Source organism: Acomys minous (genome assembly GCF_964271855.1).
Source record: "Acomys minous genome assembly, chromosome: 12".
In the NCBI taxonomy this organism is placed as follows: domain Eukaryota; kingdom Metazoa; phylum Chordata; class Mammalia; order Rodentia; family Muridae; genus Acomys; species Acomys minous.
In genome coordinates, this window is record NC_140493.1 from 92663900 (window position 1) to 92672644 (window position 8745).

Genomic DNA, 8745 nt, shown 5'->3' on the forward strand with positions numbered 1-8745 from the left:
GTGCAGTGACTCATTCAACAATAAACATTTATTGAGCACCAGAACTCTAAGCCTAGAGTTCCTCACAACAGTCACCTGTCACCTGGCTGGCCTGGGTCCTGTGAAATGGAAGCTGAAAACTTCCTGAGGAGAATGTCCGCCTTGGGGAGAGGGACACCAGCAGCTCACTTGCCAACCAGCGCTATGGACAACCATTCTGCCTTTCAATGACACAGAGGGCAGGGTGGAGTCTGGGTGGGGGCTAGTTCAACTGTGTCCCTTTTAAGGTTTTGTCTGTTTGTTTTTATTTTGAGACAGGGTCTCACTACGTAGCCTCGACCAGCCTGGAACTCAGGGATCCACCTGCGTCTGCATCCCAAGTGCTGGAATTAAATGTGCGCGCCACCGCACTCAGCTGCTTTTGTTTTGAAACAAGATCTCCCTATGTAGGCCGGGCTGGCCCCAATACTCAGAGATCTGTGTGCTTCTGCCTCCTCTGGGCTGCCGGTGTTAAAGGTGTGTGCCCCCACACCCAGCCATTTTTAAGTTTTAATAAATAGTTTTTTGCTCCCAGGCTGGTGTCCCGAGGTTGAAGGGCGAGCCGTGTCACTGTTCTTAAGCCAGTTCAGGCTCTGGCTCTAAAAATGAAGGAGAGAGGAAAGAGTTAGTTCTGTCCACTCTAGTAGGTGTCTGAGTACTGCCACAGCATGAGCTCAGGACCACTAAAGGCTGCAACACCCAGGAGCAGGGCGGCAGCACCCACCTGCACTCCACTGGCCCCATAGGCCAGGGAGACAACCCCTGTCCCTGGTACGCATCCCAGGTTGTGTTCGTCTATCCATTACTGACCTGCCTCAGCTTCATCGCCCTTGGCATCTGGCTCCTGCCACCAGTCTGCATAGAGCCCCTCCTCATAGTCGCCCTCGCCTTCAAACTCGGCATCAGATAGGGGCTCTTCAGGTTGCGGGGGTAATTCTGTCTCCTCCAGTTCCATCTAAAGCAGACCAGGGATGGGGGAGAAACTGAATCACAGCAGGCTCACATCCAGATAGGCTCCCCTTCAGGTCAGAAGAGCCCCCACCCACTTCCGCATGATTCCTGTGGCGTGGTCGTAGCAGGAGGTGAGCAGGCAGGTCTAAGACCCATCACCCCTCTCCCCCCACCCTTCCCAGTCCCCACCTGCTCTTCCTCCTCCCCCTCCTCCCTGCCCCTCCCCCCTCCCCGCCCCAGTGTCAGCATCTAATCCGATGGCAATGTCAGGGCTTGTCCTCCTGGGTCCCATGCTCAAGCTGCTTCCTTGACTGAGTGACAACTTCGGGCCCCACCAGCAGAGGCGGGGTGCTAGCGTCAGCACCGCCTTGCACCTCAGCCCCACCTTCAGCCCCACACCCAGTGAGAACACTGCTCGTCTGTGCATTTTGTCTTCTGGTCCTTGTTCCCCTGCCAGGAATGCCTTTGCAGCCCCGAACTGGATGGGCCTGTGGGTTCCACCAGGAGCCCCATGTCCACTCCAGGTTGAGGCCTTCCTGCATCGCCCTGGCTGGTGCCAGTGCTGGCCTCTGTGCCCTATGCTTCCCTCAGAATCTCTTGGGAGACAAGTTTCTCTCAGCCACTTACTGCAACCCAAGCCTGCTGGCTTACAAACAACAGACCAAAATTGACAGTCATCAAAACTTGCTGGGCGTCCTGAGCATCTACTGAGTGCCAGCTGCATACCTGGCGCTTTAAGTGATCTCATTTAATTGTCACAATAAAAGTCAAAGGGCATTCTCCTCATCAGATAGAAGCAGCAGAAGCAGGATTTTGATGAGTTGCTTTAAGACTGACGCTAAGGCTAACCGGCTGGTAAATGACAGCGCTGGAAATGAACAGCACCTGAGCCAGCCTGGTTGTGACAAAGCAGACCCTGCTCCTGAGTTCACTGAATGTGGGGTCCAGTGAATATACTGAAGAGATTAATAAACAAGCTGCACAGCAATTCCCCCCAAGAAACTTAGGATATGAGCTGGAAAGATGGCTCAGTGGTTAAAAGCACTGGCTGTTTTTTCAGAGGGCCTGAGTTCAATTCCCAGTACCCACATAACTCCAGTTCCAGGGGAATCTGACACCCTCACACAGGCATACATGCAGGTAAAATACCAATGCACGAGCCGGGCGTGGTGGCGCACGCCTTTGGTCCCAGCACTCGGGAGGCAGAGGCAGGTGGGTCGCTGTGAGTTCGAGGCCAGCCTGGTCTACAAAGTGAGTCCAGGACAGCCAAGGCTACACAGAGAGACCCTGTCTCGAAAACCCCAAAAAAAAAAACAAAAACAAAAAAACCACCAATGCACATAAAGATGATTGATGATGATGATTATGATTATGATGATGATGATGATGATGATGATAATAATAATAATAATAATAATAATAATAATAATAATAATAAAATACAATAATCCAGGTTGCCAAACCCTCTAAACTGGCTCTTCTCAGTATTGGCCATTCTTTCATGCATTCAGCCATTTGTCCACTGGCTCAAACTCAGTTCCTGAGCATGACCATACTGTCAGGTGCTGTGGCTGGGCATACTTTAGCCTCCTGTCCTGGGATACAGTTGTTGGGGGGACCAGCTGGCCATGGGAGATGGACAAGGACTACAAGTAACTCCAGGTCTCAGGCCAAGTAGCCAGGCAGGCAGGGAGGTCAGTATAAGCCCGGGACATCCAGCAAGGGCTCCACAGCGGAGCTACCACCACGAGGTGAGCTGAGCCCAGGAGAGAAAGGGCTGTGGGAACACTAAGGTGGCAGGAGAAGGGAGGTAGAAGTGGGGAGCCGGAAACTCCTGCTTCACAACAGCTGGAGTTCTCACACACAGTGGCCTCAGGAAAGAGCCTAATGTGTGTCCCCATCACGGTCCAGCCTTTCACTTGGGGGGACCACTCACCTCATCATCTGACTGAAGGTACATGTGTGTAAAGTCTAGCAGCTCCCGCAGCACAGAGGTCTGGTTGTGGTAGAGCACAGCTTCCTGGGAGGGAAAGACAGGGTGGGGTGGAGCCTTCTGCCAGAGAGCAGAAAGACGGGGCTCAGGAGGCGGGAAGTGGATCTGCTCACAGGATAATCCTAGCTGCTTGGAACACTGGATTAAGAAGGATTCTGAGGATTCCAGAAAGAACGGTGCCTCAATTCATTAATAATGTCTGTCACAGGGACAGAAAGTGGGGATGGCACCATGGGGCCCATATTTGCCAGCCTTGCCCTAAACTTTCAAGGGATTTTCTTTTCTTTCTTTCTTTTTTCCTGGGACAGGGTCTCTCTGTGTAGCCTTGACTGTCCTGGACTCGCTTTGTAAACCAGGCTGGCCTCGAACTCACAGCGATCCGCCTGCCTCTGCCTCCCCAAGTGCTGGGATTTTCTTATTGGCTCATGCCAACAGGCTCTTTGAAGGAAAAGCTCGAAGGACAGCACTGAGGCGGAAGCAGGCGTATGTGGGCACCTAGTTGCATTTCTCCTGCATCCCAGACAAACTACGCTGACGCCCAGACTCCAGCCACAGTCCACAGTCATTCTTTCTCTTCTCTGGCCTTCCAAGGAGACCAAACCACAAAACTGCACCTAAGGCTAGTGCCTCACTCGAGGCAGTGCCCACCTCCCGGGGCTGGAAGTCCTCTTCTTCAAGGCCCCAGCGAGCCCGGTGGAAGCGGTAATACACCAGGTTCTGTTGCATGACACTGTCCTTGGGGTCAAAGAGCATGTAGCTGGCAGCGCTGCGGGCAGCCTGGCGTACGTCATTCACTGCAGGCAGGATAGAGTAAAGGGGGTGGGGAGGAGGAACCCTGATGTTTTCCTTAAAAGGCCAAACCAATCCCAATCAACCCACCCTAGCCCACACCTACCTTCCAACCTAAGCCCACTGCCTCTGCCCCCAGACACTCCCAGAACATCTGCTGGCTCCTCACCCCGCCCAAGAGAACACAACCCAGTAGGCGCCCTGGGTGTTGCCCTCGTCCTAGGCAATGTGAGTGAGTCACTGACACCCTTCATCAACGCCACTGCATTTTATAGACAAACGGTTGGAGGCACCAAGGGATTAAATAAACTGCTTGTGCTGGTATTGCTGAAGAGTGACAGCAACCGGGGGAATTAGAGGTCCTTGGTCTCTCCACCACGGCCTTCAGAAGAATCTCCTGGTCCCTCCACTCAGTTCCAGGCCCTAAAGTATGACATCCCTGAGACATAAGAATAGTCCAAGGAGGCGGGCGTGGTGGTGGCAGCAGCGGCGCACACCTGTAATCCCAGTACTCTGGGAAGCAGAGGCAGATGGAGCTCTGTGAGTCTGAGGCAGCCTGGTCTACAAAGGGAGTCCAGGGCGGCCAGGGTTGCTACATTTGTCTCAGCATGGGGAAAAAACAAAATAAATTTAAAAAGTCCAGGGACTGTGCTACCCCAGCCCCAGCTGATGGCAGGATCTCTCTATGACTCCCTAGTCATGGGGCAAATGGTCTCTTGCCCTTTAGAAACCTCCGTTTATGGGCTGGAGAGATGGCTTAGTGGTTAAGAGCACTGGCTGCTCTTCCAGAGGTCATGAGTTCAATCCCCAGCAACCACATGGAGGCTCACAACCATCTATAATGTGATCTGATGCCCTCTTCTGTACATGTAGGCAGAGTGCAGTATACATAATAATAATAATAATAATAATAATAATAATAATAATAATAATAATAATAAAAATCTTAAAAAAAAAAAAAGAAAGAAAGAAAGAAAAGAAACCTCAGTTTAATCTGAAGAATGGATCCAGGAATTCCAGTCAGGTGCTGAGCAGTGTTGCGGACCTTGTCTACCCCAGAGGGCCTTTCACTCCTCCTTTGAGGCCTCTTACCTATGTCTCCATCACCCTCAGCCTTCCATCCTCTGCTCCAGGGGACACCTTCTCATGCTTCAGGAAGCACCCCCTCCTTCACTCCACTGCCCTTCCCCACACCTCTTTTTTTTTTTTAAGATTTATTTATTTTATTTATTGCATATGAGTGCTTTATCTGCAGAAGAGGGTATCAGATTACATTATAGATGGTTGTGAGCCACCATGTGGTTGCTGGAATTGAACTCAGGACCTCTGGAAGAGCAGGCGGTGCTCTTAACCACTGAGCCATCTCTCCAGCCCCACACCTCTTTTTTTTTTTTTTTTTCCGAGACAGGGTTTCTCTGTGTAGCCTTGACTGTCCTGGACTCACTTTGTAGACCAGGCTGGCCTTGAACTCACAACAATCCGCTTGCCTTTGCCTCCCAAGTGCTGGGATTAAAGGTGCCTGCCAACACTCCCGGCTCCCCACACCTCTTACCCTCACGTTATGTTACCCAGCCCATCCAGGAAGCTCACATTTGTAGTAGGCGAACTGCAGGTAGTGATACATGGTAGCCACAAACTTGTCCACAAAGTAGCCTCCTACGTTGGGGGTGAGGTTGGCTTCACAGTCCACCTTGCACTGCAGGGATTCTGCGAAGAGATCTGGGAAGGATGGGCCAGTTAGGAACAGCTGGATACTCACCTGTGGATCCCCTGTGGAGACCGAGATCTGCTACGGAGGAGCCTGCTTCCCTGTCCAAGAGGTGCATCCTTGTCAAGATTTTATGGATTAACACGTATGAAGTGTTTGGTATACAGTACATAACGCAGGTTGAGAAGACTTGCTCCCCCAACCCCACCACACAGCTAAACCCTTGTTTGACACCAGAGGGAATTCTGGGAGAATAGCAAGTGAGCTTTAGGTGGCCCTGAGACCAGACAGAATTCCTAAGGATAGTTCTTTCTGCTTTACCTTTACCCTCTTTGAGGGGCCTTGTTGTTAGGGTTCCAAAGACTAGCTGTGTTTCTGCCCAGAACTGCTTTCTGTACACACCTGTCTGGCATCAATTCGACATCTTTTGTTACTGTTTGAGACAAGGTCTCACTGTGTAGGTAGCTCTACTTGTCTTGGAACTCACTACGTAGACCAGACTGACTTTGAAGGCATAGAAATCAGTCTGCCTCTGTCTCCTAAGTGCTGGAATGGAAGGCATGTACCCCCATACCCAGTTTTGTTTTGTTTTTCTTTTTGAGACGGTTTCTCTGTGTAGCCCTGGCTGTCCCGGACTCACTTTGTAGACCAGGCTGGCCTCGAATGCACAGAGATGTGCTTGCCTCTACCTCCCGAGTGCTGGGACTAAAGACGTGCACCTCCATACCCAGACACTTTTTTTATATAAATATGATGCTCTATTTGCATGCACACCTGTATGCCAGAAGACGGCATTGGATCACATTACAGATGGTTATAAGCCACCATGTGGTTGCTGGGGCATTGAACTCAGGACCTCTGGAAGAACAGACAGTGCTCTTAACTGCTGAGCCATCTCTCCAGCTCGCAATTTATTTATTTATTTTTATTGGGGGGGGGTTTCGAGACAGGGTTTCTCTGTGTAGCCTTGACTGTTCTGGACTCACTTTGTAGACCAGGCTGGCCTTGAACTCACAAAGCTCCTCCTGCTTCTGCCTCCTGAGTACTGGGATTAAAGGCGTGCGCCACCATCACCCAGCGACTTTTTTTTTCTTTTTTTCTAAAGACAAGGTTCCTCTATATAGCCCTGTCTCCAAACCTGCTGTGTATACTAGCATTTTTCTCATCAATCTGGAGACAGAAAAAAGGTGTAATGTGTGTGTAGCTTCCGACCACTTTGCTGTTGTAGGACACAGCCACGTGTTAAGAGGCCGTAGAGGAGGCTTGGGAGGCCAGGGTCCTGTGGGTGGGAGATACCCACAGGTGGTCCGAATGGTAGATACCTGCTATAGCGGGATAGAAGTCCTTGAAGTCTACCTGCTCGTGGGCGCCCTCACAGCCAGCTAGACACCTAGAGAAGACCGTCATGTACTCAGCCAGAGCCCGCTCCATGCCTTCTGTGCTGCTGCGGAAGTCCCCGCTGTTGTAGAGCTTCACAGCCCGGAGGAACACAGCCTGGAGAGGAGCATGGCAGGGGGAGTCAAGGGAACCCCCGAAGGCTTTTTGTTTTGTTTTGTTTTGTGGAGAAAGGGTTTCTCTGTGTAGCCTTAGCTGTCCTGGACTCGCTTTGTAGACCAGGCTGGCCTCGAATTCACAGCTTTCCGCCTGCCTCTGCCTCCGGAGTGCTGGGATTAAAGGCGTGCGCCACCACCCTCCCCCCACCCCCCAAAGGCTCTTAAGGTGTGTGTGTGGAGGTGGGGGGAGTAGGAAGGCGCCCCAAGGCCAGCCATCCCTCGTACTTTCTCCATACCTCGTAGGGCTGGGCCTCCAGGTCTGTAAGGGACTCGTCTCCGATATCCAGCATCCCCCTGTAGTAGCTGAGATACTTGGCGGTCAGCTCGTGCTTGGGGTTCCTCTGGAGGAAGGTGTAGGCCGCGGCCACCGCCTTCTCCAGTCGGTTCGCCTGGTGAGGGGCGTGGGGAGTGGGTCAGTGGGGCGTCGGACACACCGCGGGCCTTACGTGCTGGGGAAACTCGACGGCGGCCCGGACCGCGCCCACCTTGAAGTGCGCGTAGTGCAGGTACTGGTAGGGCAGGCGGCTCTGGAAGTCGCGCAGCAGCTGCCGGGGCGGATAGGGGACCTGGAAGGCGGGCAGCGTCCGCTTGCAGCGCCGCAGGCAGGCGGCGCGCTCCAGGACGTGGCCGAAGAGCCGCAGCTCGCGTGCCCAGTCTTCGCCATCCCCATCGCCGTCCGGACCGGGCGCGGGCTGGGGCTGCGAGGCGGCGGCGGGGCCACTGCAGTTGGCGTGGCAGAAGGCCTCGCTGTCCCGCAGCAGCCGGTGCAGCCGCAGCGCCGCCTCCAGGTAGCGCGCGCTCTCGCGCCAGCTCTCGCCCTCGTACTGCTCCAGAGCATGGCCGTAGGCCGCGGCCAGAGGCATCAGATCCTCGGGAGGGAATCCTCGGAAGCTGTACTTCTCGTACTGCGCGCCGGCGCTGCCCAGAAGCAGCCACAGCAGCCCCCACGCCACGCGAGCCATGCCCGCGCAGCGCCGCGCCCCAAGGCTCCGGGAGCAGCCGGCGGACAGACGTGCTCCAGCCCACTCCCCACCCCTCAACTCCCGGAGCTCCTGCTGGGTCTTAGCGCCGGGAACCGGGCTACAACTGGGAGGCTGGGACGCCACTGTCTGGTGATGCTCGAGTCCGCTATGTAGGCTGGATTTTCCCCACTAGTGATGCTGAGGACCCGGGTGGGTGGGGCTACGTTTCACGTCTAGAAAGCCCCTCCCCACCAGCAATTCGTGTCGTCCCCCCACCCCCAAGTGCCACCTCTCTCCACTTTGCCTACTCTCAGGGTGAAGCCCCAGAAGTTGGTCTTTTTCTCCCAGAGCTCCCTTTGCACCCCCTAGGTAGCACTGCAAACACTCGCGCCAGCGTCGAGGAGCAACACACCTCGAGTTACCCTGCACATCTGGCATTGACACCACCAGCCTCCTGATTGAGCTTGATTCCTGTGTCTTTCCTGCAGCCGGGCTTTTGCAGAACAAAGCTGCCTTTCACCTAAGAGAGCACTCTACCTAGCCCCCCACCCCCACCCCAAGTCCCCGCGGGAGTAGAGTTGAGGCGCGGGGAGGGGGCGAGTGTGTGGGTGGGTGGGGTGGGGGGTTTGAACTAAAATATCCCTCAGATTACAGCCTCACCTGCCACCAGAAGGGGCCTAGATTTAGGGTACCAGGAAAAGCTAGAAATTCCTCCAACCGGCATTAGGACCCAGAGGCTCTGGAAAAAAACTTTTTCATTTTTGGAAAAGT

At 53.8% G+C, this 8745-nt stretch overlaps 1 protein-coding gene across 2 annotated transcripts; it reads right to left on the minus strand.

Annotated features, from left to right (window-relative positions):
• Window positions 1–9: 9 nt before the first annotated feature.
• On the minus strand, window positions 10–8128 carry P3H4 (prolyl 3-hydroxylase family member 4 (inactive)). 2 transcript variants are annotated; one of them, XM_084748841.1, is made up of 8 exons: window positions 7498–8128; window positions 7249–7401; window positions 6782–6953; window positions 5342–5470; window positions 3611–3756; window positions 2906–3022; window positions 829–973; window positions 10–617 (listed from the first exon to the last, which is right to left on the minus strand). In XM_084748841.1, exons 1-8 carry the CDS (start codon window positions 7972–7974, stop codon window positions 595–597), a joined length of 1362 nt encoding a protein of 453 aa, XP_084604967.1. In that variant the 5' UTR covers window positions 7975–8128; the 3' UTR covers window positions 10–594. The 2 variants fall into 2 exon arrangements, with proteins under 2 accessions (XP_084604967.1, XP_084604968.1); XM_084748842.1 differs by having other exon boundaries at window positions 2906–2989; window positions 7498–8125.
• Window positions 8129–8745: the final 617 nt, after the last annotated feature.